Below are 24,866 nucleotides of genomic sequence, written 5' to 3' on the forward strand. Positions count from 1 at the left end.
CATCCACAGGCTGGCCGGTTCACCGGACCTCGACACAAAGCCGCCGGGCGGATTCGTGCCGGGGACCAGGCGCTCCTTCCCGCCCGGAATGCAGATGGTGAGTGGAGCTGTGTCAAGTGGAGAAATCAGAACATTTCCGATTTACTCTACAGTTCGAGTTCAGTGGAGGGGAGACAGCACCGGAGGCAGGCAGAAATACCCGCGCGATGTGTGGGGATAATGCAGTTGGACTGTTCTTCTTTTGAGGAGGACCGTTTTGACATTAGAGACTCTCCACGGAAGACCTTGGGGGTCAGATGAAAATCGTTTAAATGCATTAATCCACAATGATCCACGTCCGTGTAGTCGAGAACTGGCAAGTGTGAAGGACGGTGTTAATTTCATCAAAGCGCGACATGTGCATGCGATGGGGAAGATTCTGAAATCAGGGGTGTGGGTACCACATGCTCTAACCCATAATCACAAAAATCAGCAGGTTGAACATATGTGCATCTCCGCTTGCTCTTCATCAATTGGCTCGTGAACACCACCGATCATTCTTACCCTGCTTCGTTAATGATGACCAGAGATAGTGTCTCTGTGCTAACTTAAGGAAAAGAAAGCAATGGTCGAGCCCAAACACCCAAACAATGCAGCAACTATCCGGAAAAAGACCTGAACGCATCCACAAAAGAAGTGTTATACACCTGGTGCGACGGCGACGGTGTGGTGTACTACGAATTGCTTCCCCGAGGTGTAACAATAACTTCTGACATTTTCTATCAACTGAAACTTCTTTGCAGACGCAATACATGAACAACGACCAGCAAGGCTGCGTGAAGTGTGCTACTCAACGATAAATACGTCGGCACACGGACCGTGCTGTCGAACGTTAACGTTGAGCGTGCCAAGTTCAACGTGCTGCTGAACGCTCAGGAACGATGCGACTTGTGCATACGGTACGTGGGTCCCAACGTGGTATACGCGATCGCAACGCACTCCAGCGGCAGTTGAGGGATGTTTCTAGTTCGTAAATCACACTATTTACTCAACAAGCGCGGCGTAAAATTCCCACGTTAGCCCTATTAAAACGCTCATTCCCTCCATCGTCCACGAAAAGGAAAGTGCCATGTCCAATCAATAAGGACACAGGCTTATAAAAGTTCCATTGCAAACAGTGCGGTACAAATTTGGAATACTTCTCCGCACAAGATAAACATTATTTCATCATTCCCATATGTTAGTAAAACCCCAAGGTCAGTCTTACTTGATCACTGTTCCTACCCAGCAGCAGAATCTTTGCAACATGTGAATTACGAAGCGTAAAAGAAAAAGGAGCAAAATATCTTTATACAAGTAGCGCAAGCTGTCCTGTAGATTAAGCCAATCCAACAAAGTCACCCCTCAAAAAAAGGTGAACTTATATTTACATAACATCGTATATTATAGCGTATACTTATATTAAACTAATAATAAAGTATCAGAACCTAAAAAAAAAAAAAAAACGCGAATTGTAGGGAAAAAAATTTGGTAGTACGAAGACGCGAACCACCGCCTTACCGAAAAACTAAATACTGTACAATGACGCTACTCATTACACTAAACCAAGAAGAACGTTGCCTTACCAAAGAACTAATCACTGTACAACGACGCTACTCATTACGCTAAACCAAGCACAACATCCTTGTGGTTGATCATATTATGTTACGCCCTGCTGAAAACGTTAGATAATTATGTTACTAATTGAAATTTAATTATAACAAATTGTACCAAGAGCAATGCATTGTGGGTGGATCTTCAGTGTGTCGCTGCCTTCAGATAACCTACTCTCATAATATGAAAATTGCATAATTATTTTGCTACGAATATGATGTTTCTCATTATTTTATTGGAACGAATTACACAATTAACAACGGGTTTTCCAGTGATTCTCAATTTGCTGTTGCTTAGAAATGGCATATATAACATATAGGCTTGAAATAAATGCCAATATGGCGCCTCACAACTCTGTACTGAAGGGAGCCGGCGTGCGTGTGACGTAGGTGGCGTAGTGCCATCTCATTGGTCAACGCTCAGAAGGACGCTCACAATATCTGACATGCCAGATATTGCTCTGCACGTTCGGAAAGACTCCTGAACGTGCTGTTCCACGCCATGACGTTCGGATGCACGGTCCGTGCGCGACGGCTTAAGGCCCTCCCGCATTCCGCTAAACTGACAAAAAACGCTCTTGCCCCCTCAGATTTTCACCTTTTCCAGTCTCTATAGAACAACCTTCAGGGAACTTCCTGTCGCGGAATCGAAAAGTTGCCCCAAAGTTGGCAGGCTGTTGTAAATAGTGGAGGAGAATGTATCATTGATGAGTAAAATCTCTATCTTTTGTGTTTATCAAACTTATGGAAAAACGCTACGAACTTATGCACCAACCCATCCTTCATACTGTGTGATTATTTACGCTTTTGCCAGTTACCGGAGGACATCACGCTTCCTCTCCGTGAAACGTGTGGAGTTCCGCCGTGCTTACCTCGTGTGATAAGAGGAGGAACTTTGAGCGCGGGTCATCGATGGCGCCGCATTCGATGCCGAAGGCGCAGCAGCCTATGGCATCGGTGGCGAACCGCGAGCAGACGCACATGAGGTCCAAGTCTCTCCAGCCGACATCTTCTATCCGCTGCGACAGCGCGTTCTGCATGCGTAGGCCGCACTCTTCCAGTAGGAAGGACACCTTCCGCGTCTTCTCCGTTACGAAGGCCTTCGTTAGATGTCCCATGATCTCGCGCCAGTGGCGGTCATCAACATCCAACAGGTTCCTCGAAATGGGATCCATAGCATTGCCTTTTATACGGGCGCCCCTGTGTGACAGTAAACCAGCGTGAACTGTTACGCAAAATGACATAGCTATAGATGTAGAATATAAGACGACATAGCTACCTGTGTAGTATCGAGTCCTTTCTGAAAGTATTTGTATGTGTAAGGAAGTGTAAGGAAGTGAAACACGGACGACAAATAGTTTAGACAAGAAGAGAATAGAAGCTTTAGAAATGTGTTGCTACAGAAGAATGCTTATGATTAGATGGGTAGATCATGTAACTAATGAAGAGGTACTGTATAGAATTGGGGAGAAGAGGAATCTGTGGCGCAATTTGACGAGAAGAAGGGATCGGTTGGTAGAGCACGTTCTGTGTCATCAAGGGTTCACCAATTTAGTATTGGGGGGCAGCGTGGAGGGTAAAAATCGTAGAGGGAGGCCAAGAGATGAATACACTGAGCAGATTCAGAAGGATGTAGGTTGCAGTAGGTACTGGGAGATGAAGAAGCTTGCACAGGATAGAGTAGCATGGAGAGCTGCATCATAACAGTTTCTGGACTGTGACCACAACAACAACAACAACAACATCTTTGCGGAAGGTGACTTTTACAGAGGAGACTTTCGCTCTCCAAGAACTTCATAATTCTTGTGCATAAAACATGTACTATAATTCTACAAGAAATCGACGTCAACGATATACGCCTATAATTGTGTGCGTCTGTCTTGTCGCCCTTTTGATAAAGTGAATTACCTGCAATTTTTTTCCAGGCACTCGATACCCTCCGTGACTCCAGTGTCTAATGCTGCTACAAAAGTTATTTCGCATAATGTTTGTAGAATCTTGAAGGTGCCTCGTCTGGTGCTGATCCTTCTCCGCTACTAAGCGAAAGCAGTTGCTTTCGTATTCCGCAATCGGTTATCTCTATATTTGCTGTGTCGACGCTCTTACGATGACTGAAAGGAGACAACGCGTTACAATCTTCTGCGGTGAAACAATTTCGGAAGGCCAAACTCACTATTTCGGCATCTCTTTGTTATCTTCCGTTTCGGTGCTAGTATGGTGGCTGACAAAGGAACAAGTGTCAATTACCGACATTGATGAAACTTGGCGGATTTGTAGAGGGGACAAACTAGGGTAATGTGTATTTTTTTGTTTCTAAACAATTTCACTGTTAAGCGGTAAAACACATCCCGAAAGATATCTTGACGTTTTAGGTTTAGAAGGAATATCTTCGAAACAATGATACATGAAAAACATTTTTCATATAAAAGTTGATACGAAATTAATGTTCTTGAAAACACTGCAATCAATTTTTGTCATAATTTGAAACTTTACACAATACCTCACCACAATTTAGTTATAACAATGAGAAATTTTTCGTTTCTGAAGTACCATTTTTGGAAAATGAGCAGTACACAATGTCCTGTCAGAGTATTTTCAACATACGCAATTAAAATATCTAAAAAATTCATTACTTTTCTAATTATTTACTTTACATATTTTTTTTCGTTTTGAATTGTTATTTTAAGTTTTTCATTCTTCTCTTTTAGTTTACCGCTTCACGTACGAGTATTTTATTAATTGAAAATAATGAATTACTCATTATTATGATAGATAATAATTATAATGACGAAAATCTGTAAGGAAACGCTGAAAACATAACCTTTTTTTTTACAACATGCACATACAATGAACGAGAATTCTTAATGTAATATACACAACAGAGAATATAGAATAAAATTCAGCATGATCGTAAACTGGCGCGAATAATTCCCTGAATATCCTGACTTGTATCAGGCATGTTTTAGTGCATTGGTAACCCTTGGCGAAAGGCTCTGGTTATGTACTAGTGACTGCAGCTTGATTATATTGTTTATCTTTATTGTATTGTATTGACATCATAATCATTGAACAGAACTAGATCTGAAAGTCTTTTCACAAAGTTCTTCCAATATCGAAAGCTGCATACGCGTCACGGCTGTGCTGTCTAGCTCTTTGGAGTCACCAAATGAACAAGTTTCTTGCCCTCAGGTACGATGGTCTAAAGGCTTCTTCCGCACTAACCATCGGAAGAACCTATCAATGGCACAGGTATTTCTCTCTCTCTCTGTGAACGGAAACATCTTTCAAATATCCTCTGAACTTGTCAGACGTCTGTCTATCAGATTACCATGCTGTCACAATGACATTTTCGGCTTCAAAACGAGATTATCGATTTCTAGGTCCAAACTCACCATTAGTTTCTTTTAATACTGCGAAAAGCCGTGTGATCAGTGTGAAAAATACAGCTCTGAGCGTCGTACCCGAGTACGAGAAACATCTGGTGATTTCAAAGGGTTCGGTATCACAGGTACAGCCGTGGAATGTACACGGCTTTCTACATCTCCATCTACCTGATTACTCTGCTATTCACAATAAAGTGCGATGCTGAAAAGAACATTGTGAGAGGATTTTCAGATCTATTTTTGTTGAATGATTATGACGTCTGCCTCCACTTCTGAAGCAATACAATTGAGCTACAGACACTAGTGCATAATCATTCTTCTTCGCCAAAGCTTAACAATGTACTGACATACGCGTGATGCAACTCAGGACGTTTTGACACTCACTTGCGACGATTTGAAATCCTGCTGAATTATGTTTTATACTGTCTACTCCATTGTGTATATTACGAGTAGAAATTTCGTTCATATCATGTGTGTGGTGCAAACCAAAACCTGATGTTTCAAACATTTCCATACAGATAATCATTATGGTAATAATAATTTCTATCACAATAACGAGTTACTTATTATTTTCAATTAACGGTGAACTAGGAAAAGCACATGAATGTAAAACGTAAAATAATAATGTAAAACACAAAATACATATTAGCAAAATAAATAATTAAAATAGTAATGAATGTTTACATATTTCAATTAGATATGTTGAAGACACTCCGACAGCACATCGTGTACTGCTTATTTTCCAAAAATGGTATTTCAGAAACCAGCTTTATTACACAGGGATGTATATGACTTGAAAGCCTCTTTAATTACATCAGGTCACCCTCCATTAGGAAAGCGGGTACACTCAGCGACTGTGATATGATTTATAAGTTATAGAGCGCAGCTATCAGTCGCCCTTTTTCTTTGCAGGTTTTATTTGGCAAGTCCAGACTTCGGCGAGTACCTAGCCATTATCAATGCCCTATTTTCTAGTCTAGATGTATGTCAGTTCCCTGTCGTTCGAGCCTCCGTCACAGTTCTTTGAATACTACCCGAACAGGGGACTGACACTCATCGAGACTAGAAAATAGTGCATTCATAATGGCTAGGCACTAGCCGAAATCTGGATTTGCCAAATAAAACCTGCAAAGAAAAAGGACGACTGATAGCTGCGCTCTGTAACTTATAAAACTAATCACATGTCACGAAAAAAAAATTTTCTGATATAACATCGATTAGGAGATATTCCCTCTGAACCAAAACGTCAGATTACCTTTCGGGATGTGTTTTACCCTAAAAAGTGAAATTTGATAGAAACAAAAAGCTGGCCGGTGTTGCCGAGCGGTTCTAGCCGCTGGAACTGCGCGACGCTACGGTTTCAGGTTCGAATCCTGTCTCGGGCATGGATGTGTGTGATGTCCTTAGGTTAGTTAGGTTTAAGTAGTTCTAAGTTCTAAGGGAGTGATGACCTCAGATGTTAAGTCCCATAGTGCTCAGAGCCATTTGAACCATTTTTGAACCATTTTGACAGAAACAAAAAAAATATGTTATGCACTGTTTTGAGCGTTCTACACACCCACCAAGTTTCATCAAGATCGTTTATTGACACTTGGAAATGTTTCCTTTTGAATGAATATTCAGAGGATTGCGAACCGCTGATTTTATGTAGATCCAAAACATGTCAGAGTTTTTATTCACATTGATAAAGTATTACTTTCAAATTCATTGACTGCTTTCCTCATTGCTTAGCTTGTGCTCCTTACACGTTTGCGCTAAGCTTCATCGGATTTACAGTGTGGTTTGAATTTCGCGACAGACTGGACCTTGAAGAAAGAAAAAAAAGAGAATAGCCTTCTTACTTTCTTTGACGCATCACGTGCCTGGAACTTCAGCCTCAGTAGGCGGCCCTCAACAGTGGCCGTAATGTTTTGGTTCGTCAGTGTATCGGGGCCAGTGGATAAACAAGAAAGATTCCCCACCTTGCCTCTCGTTCACAGGCCTCGATGTTCTAGTTTTCCAGAATGAATGCTCTAAACAATCCCATAGGTTTTGGCTAAGCCAATTCTCAGCTTCTTTCTTTCGTCCAAGAATGATAGTTTTGGAAGTTATACAGAATAACGCCTGTGAAATATAGAGGATAGGAGATGAGGTACTTGGTGAAATAAAGGTGAGAGGCCAAGTAGTGAGTCGTAGTTGGATAGTTCAGTTGGTGGAGCACTTGTAGTCGAAAGGCAGAAGTTTCCTAAAAATTATTCCATTCTTGAAGTATCGGAAGGCAATGATATTGATGAGGTACTGCTAGTACGAAAATGTTCAAAAATGTTCAAATGTGTGTGAAATCTTATGGGACTTAACTGCTAAGGTCATCAGTCCCTAAGCTTACACACTACTTGACCTAAATTATCCTAAGGACAAACACACACACCCATGCCCGAGAGAGGACTCGAACCGCCGCCGGCACCAGCCGCACAGTCCATGACTGCAGCGCCTTCAGACCGCTCGGCTAATCCCGAGCGGCACTGCTAGTACGCTTCACAACTATAGTCTGTACGCAAATAATATCAGAAGGCAAATTAGAGCACGCTTCATGACTATTGATTATTATTGATTGAGATGATATCAGAGGGCAGATTAGGTAACATTTACTATAATCTACGGTATGAGAAGAGGGTTTTTTCTCTGGTAATCATAAACCTCGTCCAATCAACATGGAAATGTGTGCGGTTGTATTTTGTTTCTCAACTCTTATGTGTCACACTTCCTGGTCCTGTCTATAGCTTTCCTCGTATGTAAGAGGGCATGATAGGAGAACGTAATGGGATGTAGATAGGGGAAGGACTAACCCAGACATAGGCAGTAGGCTTGCCACAGCATAGTAAGAGAATGTTCAGCACAGAATTTGTCTGTGGGGACTGTAGAAAGATCGAGTCGGACGAGAGTAGAGGGCGCAGGTTGGCCTTCAGCCAATGGGAGACCAGCAGTTAGAACGAGGGACTAGTGTCCCCGGAAAGCAGCTGCCGTGTTCCGGCACTTCTAGTAGCGGGGTCGTGCTGAAGAGACGTGCTGTAGTTGAGCTCCGGTTGGTATGTGAAAAGAAGTTGAGAAATGAGTTACATCATTATGGACAGGACTTGTTTTACTGACGGTTGATTTGATTAGTGAACTGGAAAATGTCGATGTAATTATTATTTTGGTGGAATAGATGATGAGAAAGTGGTAGTTGCAACCGTTTTGTACTAGTGTTGACCATCACTCTTACACATTACAGGACCAGCTTCGGAGTGTTAAATAGTGGTGTTTACGAAAGCATGTGAAATAATAGACGTAAATTTTGAAGTAGTTTTCTTTGTAATAGGGTCATAGACACCGGTTCGTACCATTGCTGGGGTGGCACAGTAACTATGGAAAGTACATAGGCTTGAAATCGGTCGATAGTAACGAGCGTTCAGGTCCGATAATAGAGAGGGAGCTAGAATGCTTTTAGTTAATTATGGGACAAATTCGTTGCATTTTCTTCCCACCTTGTGTCTTGTGTGCGCGCCACACTTTTGTAAAGAAGTCAGTAACAATCAGAATATCGCGGCTGGTGAGTGTTTAACGGTGCTCAGGAATAATTAGAGGTTCTGCAGAATAGATATTTTACTCGATCATCAGTCTTGGTTTGACTCTCTTTGTGGTTCGCACTTTGTGTTACCCACGTGTATGCCAATGGTAGGCAGTATCCTGATCAGGGTAACTGGATAATAACAGCGTCCAGACGCATATTTAAAGTACTTTGGAACTTCTTGATATTGGTTTTGCGTGAATTTTGAGTACTGTTTTCTGCGTTTCTTCGCAAAGATCCAAGCGGTGTCTGTGGCATAGTTATTCATTTAGTGTTCCCCCTCTTTAGATGTCATTGGCGGAATTATAAATCGTTCAGAAACGTATATTGTTAACATTCATGCAGCTTTTGCGTGAGTGATGGCAGTTCTGAGTGTTCACGCGAAAAATGTATAATGCCCCTGCCTGTCCACGTTATTAGGTCAAGTGATGAAAAATCCTCCCATTTGAACATGTATTTGTTCATTATTTCAGCCAGTCCTTCTCGCTTCACGAGCTTATGTAAAAAATGCACCCTCAGGCATCTTTGATGCAGAGCTTTCGCAGGAAGTACGATGGCGCAATTAGTCTTAACAGGAGAGCGCAGCTGCTTTCGATGTGCGTATCGGTGAAAATGTTGTGTTGTTCTAAGAGCGTCCACCCCCCCCTCTCTTACCAAGGGGTAATACATAAGGGTTAGATCGATTAAGGAAAGTTCGTTTTTATAGTAGTTCCATATAAGAAAATTTACTATATTCCAATTCAGAAATAATGTTGGATAAAGTCCACGTAGTTTAAATACAGAGAGAATATTGTTTGATACAATAACGGAAGTTCGTTCATGCAAATTACGTGTTACTCGTGACAATTCGTAACCCCTTCGTTATTAATTAGATGATGCAAATCAAATACAACCTCCATAAAAGAAAAGAGTAGGTACAAAGTTAAATGAAATTAAACGAAATAATTAATAAAGTTCCGATAGTTCAATTTAGGGTCAGTTTGGTTAGGGGCACGTTTCAAGCAAGCGGCTCCTACCTATATGTTGAATGCGTTGATTGAAGGTGTCCCTATCGTTATAAGTTGCATTTCTTAACTTATTACTTCCAGAGATCACGAGAAGTAATTTAGTGTAGGACCACTGAGAATAATTAAACGGAATTTTAGCACTGGCACCTCAGCATACGACAAGAGGCAAAAATTTGTCTTAATGAGTGGGATAGAATAGTACAGAGGTAACAACAACGGCACAGACAAATTGCTTCATGTACCTGCAGCCAAGCCAAAAGGAAAAAGCTAACAATTAAAGACACCGAAGGTGAACTTGCAATATTTGTAACTGACATTGTAACGTAATCGTTGTATTTAAAACAAAAATTATTAAGAGTGAGAGGAAATCTCTGTGAGCTGCAGTAAATCATGTTTCCTAGTAGGTATGTACCTCGAACACTCAAAAAATAATTTTTTAAATGGCAAATTAGGCTTAAATACTAAGTAGTGTATTACTGGAAGAATGTCTACACATACTGGTTCTCTATATGATGACAGCCCTCGGGCTCAAATCGCAGGGTGGCTTGCAGCGTGTACAGTAAGACGTAGAACAGTCACAGGCACTATTTTGCTCTTTATACCGTAATTTAAGGTGCACAGTCGCCCATGGGGAAAGCCGATACATACATATTCATGATCTTACAGTCACGAACATCAACCAAAACGTTAAGTTTGACATATATTCGTAAATTACACGTACTGATGTAACAGTTGGTAACCCACTGTTTCATTTCATCTCTCACAGACACTCAGTCCAAGGGACACGAAGCGCAGACCTCACACACAAAAATTAGGGCTGCAAGGTATCAATTGAGAATTACACATAATGTAACAAATGGCTGGTCATCGGTCCTATTGGATTAGTGCAGGATGGGGAAGCAAGTCGGCCGTGCCCTTTCAAAGGAACCATCCCGGCATTTGCTTGAAGCGATTTAGGGAAATCATGGAAAACCTAAATCAGGATGGTCGGACGCCGGTTTCAACCGTACACCTCCCGAATGCGAGTCCGGTGTGCTAACCACTGCGCCACCTCGCTCGGTAAAATGGTTTTAAAAAGGTCTACAACATATAACAGTCGCCAATTTTTCGCACAGATATACAAAGACAACAGCGTTGAGAAAGGAGATAGCGTTGAGAAAATATCTACTTCATGTATTCTCCGCAAGATCTAATCTCTTATTTTGTCCTTACAGTCAATCGAGTTGCAAGTTTGGGACGGTATAATTAATCTGCAATCTGTAGCAAATGTTGGTTCTCTTAACATAGGCAGTTTACGTTTCGCGAAAAGATCGGTTTCTTTCTTCCAAGCATTCGCATCATAGCTCCCAAAGATATTCCTTAACACTTTCCTACTGACCTGGCAGACCGGTCACAAATTAACAATTCTAGCAGCACGTCTTCAAATAGCTTCGATTTCTTCTTTTAATTCTAAGCACTCGGGACATACGCAAGGATGCGTGGTACAAACGGTCTGGTCGCGATTTCAAAACTACCCTGTTCTATCGTAGTCGATTAGTTGCCTTCTCCTAAAAGTAACCGGATATTGTCGTTCCATTTGGTACCGTTTTGCAACACTAAGCCGTTAACCTAAATGCTGTATGCTAACAAGCCAGATTTACACTACTGGCCATTAAAATTGCTACACCACGAAGACGACGTGCTACAGACGCGAAATTTAACCGACAGGAAGAAGATGCTGTGATATGCAAATGGTTAGCGATTCGGAGCATTCACGCAAGGTTGACGCCTGTGGTGACACCTACAACGTGCTGACACGAGGGAAGTTTCCAACCGATTTCTCACACACAAACAACAGTTGACCGGCGTTGCCTGGTGAAACGTTGTCGTGATGCCTCGTGTAAGGAGGAGAAATGCGTACCATCACGTTTCCGACTTTCATGAAGGTCGTATTGTACCCTATCGCGATTGCGGTTTATAGTATCTCGACATTGCTGCTCGCGTTGGTCGAGATCCAATGACTGTTAGCAGAATATGGAATCGGTGGGTTCAGGAGGGTAATACGTGTAACGCCGGAAGTGCATATCCTCCTATTTCCATCTATTGTACTATTATTTTTTTTCCTTGTTTTGTTACCTCAAGATATGACATTTCTGTCTCTTTATATATTGTAATTGCTTTACTGTTTGTATATATATATTTATGCATTTATGTCGATGTATAATTGGTTTGTTTCGTAAATATTATTTGTATTTTTACGCTGGGTCTTGCCTAGGGAAAACTGCTATCGAACGATTACATCGATAGGCCGTGTGAAGAATCAAAGTGTGTAGGATCTTTGGTAGTGTTAACTCTGCCGCGTGGAGCGCGGGCAGAGCAGTCGGAGTCTGGCTGGAGTAGCGAGTGGAGCAGGTGTGTTGTGTGACGCTCCCGCGAGTTGCCGCGCTTTCGGGGTTTGGCAGCATGCAATTGCGCTCGACTCGCGATGATAGTTTCTGACATGGTGTCGCGGACGGGAAGCATTAGCTGGCGCACATCAAGAGCCCGTTTCGCCTGGTGACCGTGTCGAGAAGAAGGCGCGCGAACATCCAGCTTCTGCAACAGCGACGGCCGACAATGAGTGACTGTCGCCACCTCCTCGATCGACGGCTTCAAACCTTCAGTCAACCAACAAGGAAGACTAAAAGCACGTAAAGTTTCAGAACTTGTTGGCAGACCTCAGCTTTTCAAATTGTTCCATTTGCCTCGCAAAATTACAGCAACTTAGCATGAACCTTTGTTGCTCATTGTCCCAATTGCATTGCCAAGCAGGGTCCCTTCCTTTTCCGAAATGAACCCGAGTGTCGTTGAAATTCAAACGCCAGCATTAAAATAATATAATTAGATTTCACTGCTTTAATTTCAAAGTTCAGTAGCTGGCTACAATATTTAGGTTACACGAGCACAAATTTAGAGTGCGAGTTTTGTTAGCATATTTTAGCTTACCTGTGACTGCAGCTCAGCTTGGTACGTACTAAATTTTACTATTGTTAATAGTTCAGAATCATTTAATTCAAGTTCAAAGTTAAATCTCTTGTTTCTAAATTGCGTAGAGTCAAGTTGCTTTTGAAATGATTGTTGAGGTAGTCCAAGACTAACCGTATTTTACTGGATTTCGATGTGCTTCAGAAAGAAAGCTCACTATTAACTTCAGTCACTAAATTAACTTTCGATTTTCCGGTTTTATTAATTCTTTTGCTAAATTAAGTCAGAGTGTAGCGAAATTTATTACTTCTGACAAACTTTCAGTTTTCACACTACACATGTCAACCTTCAGTTGCCACGCTTCTAGTGTTAATTATATGTGTAATAACCTTTCTTTTTCAGTTACTATAGTAATTGTCCTTAGGACTGGCGACCGTGATTTCCCCCAAATCTCAAATATCTAATTACCGCTAGTTAATTGTTAACGTAACGGCCGCACATTTACTTTCTTTATTAACTTTACCCCTTTTCAAAATTAATTTCCACCAGTTTCATTTGCATTTTTCCTTTCATATAGATGTAACCCTTTCCTCCCTCTTTACCGATAGATTAACTTCGGTGACGATTGCTTTTCCCAAATTTCCATTAGGTACACGCGGTTTAATTTTTCACTGTCATTAAGGTCGATAAGTGAGGGGGGAGGTTACATACGGAACGCCGTGCTGGATCCCAACGGCCTCGTATCACTAACAGTCGAGATGACAGGCATCTTATCTGCATGGCTGTAGCGAATCGTGCAGCCGCGTCTCGATCCCTGAGTCAACAGATGCGGACGTTTGCAAGACAACAACCATTTGCACGAACAGTTCGACGACGTTTGTAGCAGCATGGACAATCAGCTCGGAGACCATGGCTGCGGTTACCCTTGACGCTGCATCACAGACAGGAGCACTTCCGATGGTGTACTCAACGACTAACCTGCACGACCGCATGTTTCAGGTCCTGTACGGGCCTTTCTGGATACAGATGATGTTCGACTGGTGCCCTGGCCAGCACATTCTCCAAATCTCTCACCAAATGAAAACGTCTGGTCAATGGTGGCCGAGCAACTGGCTCGTCACAATACGCCAGTCACTACTCTTGATGAACTGTGGTATCGTGTTGAAGCTTCATCGGCAGCTGTACTTGTGCAAGCCATCCATGCTCTGTTTGACTCAATGCCCAGGCGTATCAAGGCCGTTCTTACTGCCAGAGGTGGTTGTTCTGGGTACTGATTTCTCAGGATCTATGCACCCAAATTGCGTGAAAATGTAATCACACGTCAGTTCTAGTATAATATATTTGTCCAATGAATACCCGTTTATCATCTGCATTTATTATTGGTGCAGCAATTTTAATGTCCAGTAATGTACAAGGGGCATTCAATAAGTAATTAACATCACCTTTTTTTCTGAATGCAGATTGCTTTGATTCAGAATTCCAATACAGCACATTGTTCGCCACTCTTTTCTCTACTCTTTTCTCTCTATTTTTCAACAAAATCGTCTTTCAGCGCGACACCATTTCACCATCTTACTGGGAGAGCCTGAATGTCCACATGGTACCAATCTACGGGTTATCATCGGAGCCAGCTTCTTGCTGCTGTATCAATTATCTCCCATCTTCCATGTACTGCTTCCCGCGGAGTTCATCCTTCATTGGAACAAACAGTAGGAAGCGGAGTGAGGATGTCCGCAAGTTGCAACATTGCAGGAGCCACGACTGTGTGCCGCCGGCCGCCAAGCGGTAGATGGGACGGGTCTGTCGTCATGACGACACACACCTCGCTCGACGACGCACCGTCCTTCTGTTCACTGCCAAGTCTCTGTAGATATGCTGCAAGCGCCTATGAATATCAGCGGTGCTCTGGTTTTTCGCCAAAAGAAACTCAATAACAGATCTCTGCTTGGAACAGACCTACGTTTATAACGGTACTTTGCGGGCAGGCGTGTCAATTAGCATCACATTAATTAAAATTGGGGAAGAATTAAAAAGGGAAAAGTAATATGAAACTTTAATAACTGCACAGTATTACTAAGAAGCAATATAATGAAAAGTAATAAAAAGCAAAGTAGGAAAGACCAAGCGGGACAGAAAGATATAGGGGCGCGTTTGTTTTTTAATGCATATAAAAGAGCATGTAACACATTATTGAGCTCTCTACCTTCAGTTATCGCGATCGGGCTAGTCGATGAAAAAGTGGTACGCGACTGCGAAATTCGTTAAGGAGATTATTTAAAGACTCTTCAAGCACGTTTAAAATACATTACGTGTGGCGAAGTGATCAGAGACGTTTATTGTCGGGTGGAGTGAAAATGAATCCGACAACATAACTCGAACTTTGTGTTAGCCGGGAAAGATACTCTTGGGAAACTATTATGGTGGTGGAACCCACGAAAGTTGTGCGCAACGGAAAGCTGCAGTTTACGTAATTCTGCATTTTATAAAACGGTGAAACGCGTGTGCGCGGAACATTAATAGAATCTTACCCTTGGACGGTTGCGGGGGTAACTGATACAAACAACGCGCGAGCATAAAAAATAGTTCGCTTATTAACTACCAGATATTAATTAACGGGGACCTAAAATACTAAAAAGAAGGATAGGGTCATCACCTCCAATCCCGATTCATATTTCATATTTAATTAGTGAAAAGAGAAGTGTTAATAAACAAACTACATTTCCATTTTATCCACGATTTTGGCTTCATTACGTAGTCTTGACTACATGATAAACAATATCTGTGGAAGTTGTATGCAACGTATCATCATAATATGTAGCCAACCAATATTGTGGGACACCAAAAATGCAAATGCATTACATTGTTCTTACAGCGTATGTATAATGTGGGAGTGCGACGAACTATATTGAGAAACTGAACATCCATTACGTACTTGCATATTTATCTGCGAAAATAGTCCTTGTCGGTACATCAGCATAGAGTTCGAATAGAATCGCTGGAAAATTGCAAACCATTCATATTAATCGATCATCTAAATATGCATACTGCTGGTACCACCAGGATGTGTTCTTTCCTCTTACCCCCGTGGCAGCAATTGAATTAAGAGTAATGAAACTATGGGGGCCGAAGCGGAAATATTCCACGATGTCCCACAGCAAATTACGCATTTTTTCAACAGAAACTGGCCGACAAAAATAAATGCTGAAATACTTATTGAATGCCCCTCGGATGCCCCAGTTAAGCTAACGTAACAAAAGCATGATGTAATAATCCCATTCTTAGCAGAACACTGGGTGGCATAATAGTCCATAACATAAAACAGAAGATGAACAACATGGATTACACAAAAAAATTGCGTCCCACATCTAATTCCTACTACATAGGAAAATGCAGCAGAAGATAAAGAATTGCATGCTGCGAAATGCCAGCTATTTCACAGCATGTGGCTGAAGCTAAATACGTTATTAACTGTAAACGGAACACTCTGTCAGTACTATACGATCAGGCCAATGGCAAGAACCGAAATGTGCAGGAACGATTAGACAGGCACCGTCATGAAACCTATAGATAAATGAAGAGGTAGATTTCGCTATCCGGACTTATTTCAGGAATTTTGAAGACATATCCTAAATGCAGCACCATGTAATAATTAATATGGCTGCCTCTCAACCGGTAACAAGACGATTTTGTGTACTCTCAAGACGGAGAGTATTCTAGCATCAGTGGTTTGATCAAACATAAATTTGTAGTGGCATAATAATGTTTTAAGAACCTTCGTGACCTGCTACCCATACGGGAAAAGTTCCCACTGATTAAGTAAACAAGGCAGCATTCGTGCGTTCCTCTGGAGGATGGGAATTCGACGCTGTGTATCTTCAGGGGTTAAAAGGCTGTAACGGAATTACGAAACAATAGTGAAATACTGTAACATCACAAAGACGTAGAAACTTATATTCGCATGTTTTTCTATGTTATTTATTACAGAGGCTAATATTTTCTCACTACAGTGGTGGATCACACCGGAACATAGTGCTTCCCCTCACGTTAACCATGGATTTAGCAGAGTGAGACAGCTTGCACTCCTCACCTATACAAATAGCCATAAGTGTAGGTACAACCCCAACGAAGTGGTATCGCGGAGAGGCCAGACCATCTTCTCGTTCTTGAAGAGGGGTCTTGTCAGTAGTTCGAGGAGAAACAGTCTGGACTATTGACTGTTCGTATCCTGTAACATTTAACCGACATGATTTTTCTGTATTGGTACTGACAACAGGTGAAAGCGAGGGAAAAGTGCAGGCGTTATTTTTTCCTGTGATACGCAACTCTACCGTATGGCATGAAGACGAGACCTCTTCTTGGGTATCTGAATCTTCGGCTAGTGACGAGGAAGATGATGTCATCAGGAGAATGAAAGCAAGAGATGTACGGATCAGAGTGTGGAATGTTGATCTCGTCTGTGTCCTTAAAGCCAAAGTAGTCCCTCAGGGAATGAAATTAGGGAACTGGATGCATGGACCCTGTACTGATGCTCTACGCAAGGTCCTAGGATAAGTGGTTTTTTCATTTCCTTCCTCCGACCAGTTACGAAATGTCGAGTTTTAACTGTGTCTAGTGGATGGCTGTGATGTGGGCTTGTACAGTGTATTATTGGATTTGTATAGTTAAGGATGAAAGTAGAGCAGAGGGTGAACTGGTGATAGTATAGCCTCTCGAATAGCACCAAGGTGGTCGCCGATCTTAAACCACCCATCAAGTGAACGTATCACTGTTAACAGTGTCACGTGCCGTCACTTCATGCGACAATGAGAAGAAATTTGGAATATAATCCAGGATACTGGCGCAAAGACTGAACTTCACGCCACCGAATCTCCTCCCCTTGGTAGCCAAATATTGGCAGTGAAAATTGCATCCACCACCAGGATTCGAAAATGCGTACCAGTGCTGGAGCGTTCGTTGGTGACCTCTAATAGGCAGGCGAGTGGTAGGCATGTCAGAGATCATAGTGGAAATTAGTGACGTGCGGCTGGCAGAAGGGACAGGATTTCTGGTTTGGTGAGTACGGGTTATAAACAAAACATGAAATAAGGGTAAGAGAGGAATAGCAGTAAATAACAAACTTGGAATATGAATGAGCTGCTATGAACAACGTAGTGAACATATTGTCGTAGGCAAGGTAGACGCCAAGCAAACAGCCTGAATAATACAAGTTCACATGCCAATTACATCCGCAGGTGGTGAAGAGAATAATCGAATGTGTGATGATATAAAATAAATTATTCAGGTATTGGAAAAGAAAATTTAATTGTGATGATAGATTGGAATGCAAAGGTAGGAAAAAGAAGAGGAACAAAAGTAGTGAGAGAACATAAAGTGGGTGAAAGCAATGATAGAGAAAGCTGTAGACGTTTTTACACAGAGCACAATTAAATTATTGGTAAGACTTGGTTTAAGAATCAAGAATGAAGTCTGATGAGATCTTCTCTGGGTCCACCGGCATATTACTAAATTTCGTATTCCACGTGCGAGAGCTTCTAGCTGCACAATGACTGCTTTGTTACAAAATGTTACGATTTTATGATTTTGCAGCTACACGAGAAACATAAATTATAATGCTTTAGTTTGACATGCGTACAAAATAAAATATAATATGTAATGATGTAAAGAACGGTTTACATCTACAGATACAGGAAAGAGAGCAAAGACAATAGCCAAGTAACTAGGAAATATACACTAGCTCTCCATACTAGGAATACTGTTGCCCATATTATGTTCAACACTGAAGAAAGGAATCCACCTGAGAACATGACTGAATGTATAGGGTGTCCTGCAGTTTCTGTTGCAGATTATATGTATGTCAGTCACGTAGATCCATAATGAGTACACATTAAAGTGAAGGAGAAAAGGTATTATTTCACAGTTGCTTAGCATTCCCTGCATGACTGCAACCTTATAACATTAGGTGTGATGCTTTCAACAGCTCAAACAAAGGCAGAAAATTAACATCACTGGAATTTACGGTTATAAATGAACACCAAACATGGAATAGTGTCTAAGCCTTAATGACACCGCTCCCCTCCGTCCCCCCACCCCTTCCCCGCCACACCTCCGTCTTCCTACGGTTTACTTTCACCAACCTTTGTACTTTTGTCCATACGAGCACGTTATACTAGTCTGTGCCAGTATTCACTCGGTGCACCGTTTTCGTCCCTACATTCATATATTTTTAGCCTTTGAGTACAATGTAATGTGAGATATATTTGTGCATACCTTCTTTGCGTATGTTTCATTATGCTTGTGACAGTTTATCGGTTTCTGTACACTTTAGAGACTATATTTAACAGATGTATAGGTTCTGTCATACAATGTGTTGAAACCAGTTAGTCAATGGGCTATGGATTTATACTTGCATCTTTATAAACTAAAAATTCAGTGCATAATAACAATATTTTTGTTTTGTTTTGTAGTCTTCCCAGAGTGAATCACTACAGTGTGTGTTTCTCGTAAATATGTACAATCTGCAAACTGTCAGTTACCTTTGAAAATAAAACTTTTTGTTCAGCTAGAAACTTTTGCTGATTTTGTGTATCATTTTATTGTAGAACATTAATACTGTGTGTTACAGTTTATAATATTTCCATGTTGCTCCAAGTACTGAACGAACATTTCATTTAAATATATACGGGTGTGCGTGTTCTTTCATTTTATATGTGTATGCCTGTGTCTGTTTCTCCTTTCACTTTAAGGAACTTTTTCATTACAGACGCCACGCGGGATTAGCCGAGCGGTCTGACGCGCTGCAGTCATGGACTGTGTCGCTGGTCCAGGTGGAGGTTCGAGTCCTCACTCGGGCATGGGTGTGTGTGTTCGTCCTTAGGATAATTTAGGTTAAGTAGTGTGTAAGCTTAGGGACTGATGACCTTAGCAGTTAAGTCCCATAAGATTTCACACACATTTGAACATTTTTGAACACATTAGAGATACCACTAACGCACTGGCATTTTGATGAATAGTAACTGTGGGCTGATGAAATAAAGTCAAACAAGTTTCCACAACATGATTCATCACCTAGTTGATGGAGCAACCTTATCCTCTTTATATTGATTAATCACATTTCCTTGTTGAGAATAACAGATATGTATGACATAACCTCAGTGATATATAACTTTTGTAGCTGTTAAAGGTCAATGTGCGAGTTGGAACTGTAGGTTACTCTAATAGGCACATACTCTTCCTGATTACATGTTAGAGGATCTATGTACAAACAGTTGACCCAGAACACTATTTCTGATTAGGTACACGATGTCCCAGTGCAGCCAAAAGTTTTATGCAACACTTGGCTTAAGCACATTGAAGTCAGATTTTTCAAGATGGATTAGACGATAGTTTTCATGGCAGAGGGACATAAATGGGAGGACTGTTCCACGGACCTCAACTCTTAGGATTATTTACTGTGTGGAAAACCAAAATAATTGGTTGATGCAGAAGATATGTCTGTAATGCGAAGCCTACGAAACTACCCCCTGTATTGCTTTGTCCATAAGGCACACAATGAATAGAGGTCTGTACACGTAAGTACTGGCATCTGGTGGTACAGTATACAGTCTCTTATTTACTTAATTTTAAGAAAATTGAAGATTTTCCTGGAAACACTGCTGAATAAATGTAGAGAGTGTATTCGAAGGAAACTGCGGCACAGTTGTATGGCCCTCACTGTACGAAGTACGTAGACCTCATGAGGATCACATGAAAGAGGTACAGAAGTATTCTTACAATTAGAAGAATTTTTGATTCGTGCATAAATTAATGAAGTAACGTACATTATCGTATCCTGCTGCCTCATTTCTTAATACAATATACTAATCGTATTCTCTCGAAAGCAAAACCTCATCTGGTTTCGATGGAGTCTGCAATAGAGCACTAAAGGTTTGTTTTCACATGACAAACCCCTGTTTTATCTGAAAACCGTAACGCATCACTAACTCGAAGCTATTTTCCAGAGAGACTGAAACATGCCGTTGTCAAATTCCTATTGAAGAACGGAGATAGGAGGCGTGCCAATATAGGAGACATCCCAATAACTATCGTCTACTTTGATTGTTGACATCATTTTCCAAAATTTTTGAGAACGGTGTCTCACTTGAACAAGAAGAATATCCTCAGCAAATCGCAGTTTAGATTCCAGAAGCGTTACTATACTGAGAATGCCATTTACATGTTCACTAAGCAAATTTTACATGCATTCAGTAATAAAATAGTACCGGTTGGCATTTCTGCGACATGTCTATACATTTGACTACACGAATCACAGTATTCTCCTAGACAAATTTATCTTTTATGGGATTGATATTATATCTTACCAACAGGTAATGTAGTATCTAACCAATAGAATGCAGAAAATTATGCTTAGCTATTGATCCAATGGGGCTGTTATTCCGACAGAGATGATTTTATATATATGTATATGGGGTTCCCCAGCACTGAAAGGCCTAAGTCGAAACAAGGCCCTGGGAGTAGACAACATTCCATTAGAACTACTGACGGCCTTGGGAGAGCCAGTCATGACAAAACTCTACCATCTGGTGAGCAAGGTGTATGAGACAGGCGAAATACACTCAGACTTCAAGAAGATTATAATAATTCCGATCCCAAAGAAAGCAGGTGCTGACAGATGTGAAAATTACCGAACAATCAGTTTAATAAGTCACGGTTGCAAAATACTAACGCGTATTCTCTATAGACGAATGGAAAAACTGGTAGAAGCTGACCTCGGGGAAGATCAGTTTGGATTCCGTAGAAAATTGGAACACGTGAGGCAATACTGACACTACGACGTATCTTAGAAGCTAGATTAAGGAAAGGCAAACCTACGTTTCTAGCATTTGTAGACTTAGAGAAAGCTTTTGAACATATTGACTGGAATACTCTCTTTCAAATTCTGAAGGTGGCAGGTGTAAAATACAGGGAGCGAAAGGCTATTTACAATTTGTACAGAAACCAGATGGCAGCTATAAGAGTCGAGGGGCATGAAAAGGAAGGGAGTGAGACGGGGTGTTAGACTCTACCCGATGTTGTTCAATCTGTATATTGAGCAAGCAGTAAAAGAAACAAAAGAAAAATTCGGAGTAGGTATTAAAATCCATGGAGAAGAAATAAAAAATTTTAAGGTTCGCCGATGACATTGTAATTCTGTCAGAGACAGCAAAGGACTTGGAAGAGCAGTTGAACGGAATGGACAGTGTCTTGAAAGGAGGATATAAGATGAACATCAACAAAAGCACAACGACGATGATGGAATGTAGTCGAATTAAGTCGGGTGATGCTGAGGGAATTAGATTGGGAAATGAGACACTTAAAGTATTAAAGGAGTTTTGCTATTTGGGGAGCAAAATAACTGATGATGGTCGAAGTAGAGAGGATATAAAATGTAGACTGGCAATGGCAAGGAAAGCGTTTCTGAAGAAGAGAAATTTGTTAACATCGAGTATTGATTTAAGTGTCAGGGAGTCGTTTCTGAAAGTATTTGTATGAAATGTAGCCATATATGGAAGTGAAACATGGACGATAAATAGTTTGGACAAGAAGAGAATAGAAGCTTTAGAAATGTGGTGCTACAGAAGAATGCTGAAGATTAGATGGATAGATCACATAACTAATGAGGAGGTACTGAATAGAATTGGGGAGAAGAGAAATTTGTGGCACAACTTGACTAGAAGAAGGGATCGGTTGGTAGGACATGTTCTGAGGCATCAAGGGATCACCAATTTAGTATTGGAGGGCAGGGTGGAGGGTAAAAATCGTAGAGGGAGACCAAGAGATGAAGACACTAAACAGATTCAGAAGGATGTAGGTTGCAGTAGGTAGTGGGAGATGAAGAAGCTTGCACAGGATAGAGTAGAATGGAGAGCTGCATCAAACCAGTCTCAGGACTCAAGACCACAACAACAACAACAACATGGGGTTCACGAAGGCTCAGTCTTAGGCCCACTATTGTTCCTCATATATGTAAACTATCTTCCATCTAATACACAACAAGCATAGCTATTAGTTTTTACAGAGGACACTAGTATTTAAATCAATCCAAGCATCCTTAGAGAAAAAGAAGAAATGGTAAACAACGTTCTTGCAGTATGATTGACTGATTTTCTGTGAAAGATAGCACTCTCAATTTTATGAAAGACACAACATATTCAGTTATGCACAACGTAGTGTTACCACATCAGTGATAAGGGTAATACATGATTAAGGTTCAAAATGGTTCAAATGGCTCTGAGCACTATGAAACCTAACTTCTGGGGTCATCAGTCCCCTAGAACTAAGAACTACTTAAACATAACCAACCTACGGACATCACACACATCCACGCCCGAGGCAGGATTCGAACTGCGACCATAGCGGCCGCGCGGTTCCAGACTGTAGCGCCCAAAACCGCTCGACCACCCCGGTCGGCATACATGATAAAGAAATAATAAATAGGGTGGAAACTTCAAAAATTTTAGATGTCCATATTGATGAGAATTTAAAGCGGAAGAAATATATTTTCGAACTTCCGAAACAGCTTCGTTCAATCACATTTGCACTTAGAATCATTGCAAATCTGGGGAGAGACAAATCAGAAAATAGACGTATTTTCCATATTTTCATTCAATACTTTCGTATGGAATAATGTTCTGGGGTATGAGTATATTTAAGAAAGTCTTCATTGTACAGAAACGTGCTGTTACAATAGTACGCCGTGTTCACCCATGATCATTTTGTAAACACCTGTTTAAAGAGTTGCGCATTTTGACTACTACTTCGCAGTATATTTGTTCGCTGACGAAGTTTGTTGTAAATAATCGAGTGTAGTGCAAAAGTAACAATTATGTACATAATTACAATACCTGGAAGGGAAATAAGATCCATTACTCCACATTAAGGAGATCTTTAGCACAAAAAGGTTGCACAATGTTGCAACTAAAATTTTTGCTCACTTACCCAGTGACACAAAATGGCCAAAGACAGAAAAGTAAAATCTGAAAAGAAACTGAGAAAGTTTCTCCTTGACAACTGTTTCCATTAAGTAGAGGAATTTATATTACTGTAATGTGTAAAAGGTGATACGTAGAAATTAGTAACTCACATATGTATGTTTGTTGAATAAAAAACACGAAAACACCACGTAAATGTTCAACAATATTAAGAGAAGGATAGAGTGCTACTCGCAGCAAAAATGATTCGTTGAGTTGCAGCAGGCGCAACGACAAGACTGTTACACATTCCAGCTTTCGGCCAAAGCCTCCTTTACCAAAGAAAACACACAGTCACGCCGAGCACATGTGACCGTTACCACCGAAAGCTCCGATCGAAATGCGACACACTCAAATTGACTAGCGATGTGCATGTTACATGACTCATTCCACATCACCACGATTTATTGTGCAAAATGATCAGAGGGATATGAAACTAACTGAACTTTACGACAAATGTCAGAAGCGTGTTGTAACTGATTACAAAGTTATTAAGACTTTCGTGGCGACTTGTTGACCAACTCTCTGTTGATTTCTGTCTGGGGTGCTTCGGACGACGATTGTGAAGGGTGAAACTTTGAGAATGATAGCCACTCGTACTGCTAAAACGTCAGACAAATTGTAAACAAAGGCCTGGCAAAGAACCAGAGACAGAAACTAACAGGTAATGGTAATTACTTTTAAAGTGCCTTAAGCTATTTTGTTTGTAACTCGAGTTTCCTTTATTTTCTGAGGGAATTCTCCGAAATTTTCAGACGCAACTAACGTATAACGCGAACCGAAATGTAATGTGAGGAGGGCCATGCGAGAGGCGTTCAATGAATTCGAAAGTAAAGTTCTATGTACTGACTTGGAGGAAAATCCTAAGAAATTTTGGTCTTATGTCAAAGCGGTAGGTGGATCAAAACATAATGTCTAGACACTCTGTGGCCAAAATGGTACTGAAATGGAGAATGACAGACTAAAGGCCGAAATACTAAATGTCTTTGCCCAAAGCTGTTTCACAGAGGAAGACTGCACTGTAGCTCCTTCTCTACATTGTCGCACAGATGACAAAATGGTAGCTATCGAAATAGACGACAGAGGGATAGAGAAACAATTAAAATCGCTCAAAAGAGGAAAGGCCGCTGGACCTGATGGGATACCAGTTCGATTTTACACAGAGTACGCGAAGGAACTTGCCCCCATTCTTGCAGCGTTATACCGTAGTTCTCTAGAAGAGCGTAGCGTTACAAAGGATTGGAAAAGGGCACAGGTCATCCCCGTTTTCAAGAAGGGACGTCGAACAGATGTGCAGAACTATAGACCTA

At 41.1% G+C, this 24,866-nt stretch overlaps 1 protein-coding gene across 1 annotated transcript in view; it reads right to left on the reverse strand.

The window, feature by feature from the left end:
* Positions 1–24,866, reverse strand: part of LOC124623149 — a 219,346-nt gene that overhangs the window by 50,039 nt on the left and 144,441 nt on the right. The window contains exon 9 of the mRNA XM_047148940.1: positions 2,504–2,831. Coding sequence (XP_047004896.1) covers positions 2,504–2,831 — 328 coding nt within the window. The remainder of the gene's footprint in view (positions 1–2,503; positions 2,832–24,866) is intronic.

Source organism: Schistocerca americana, chromosome 7 (assembly GCF_021461395.2).
Source record: "Schistocerca americana isolate TAMUIC-IGC-003095 chromosome 7, iqSchAmer2.1, whole genome shotgun sequence".
NCBI classification, from domain to species: domain Eukaryota; kingdom Metazoa; phylum Arthropoda; class Insecta; order Orthoptera; family Acrididae; genus Schistocerca; species Schistocerca americana.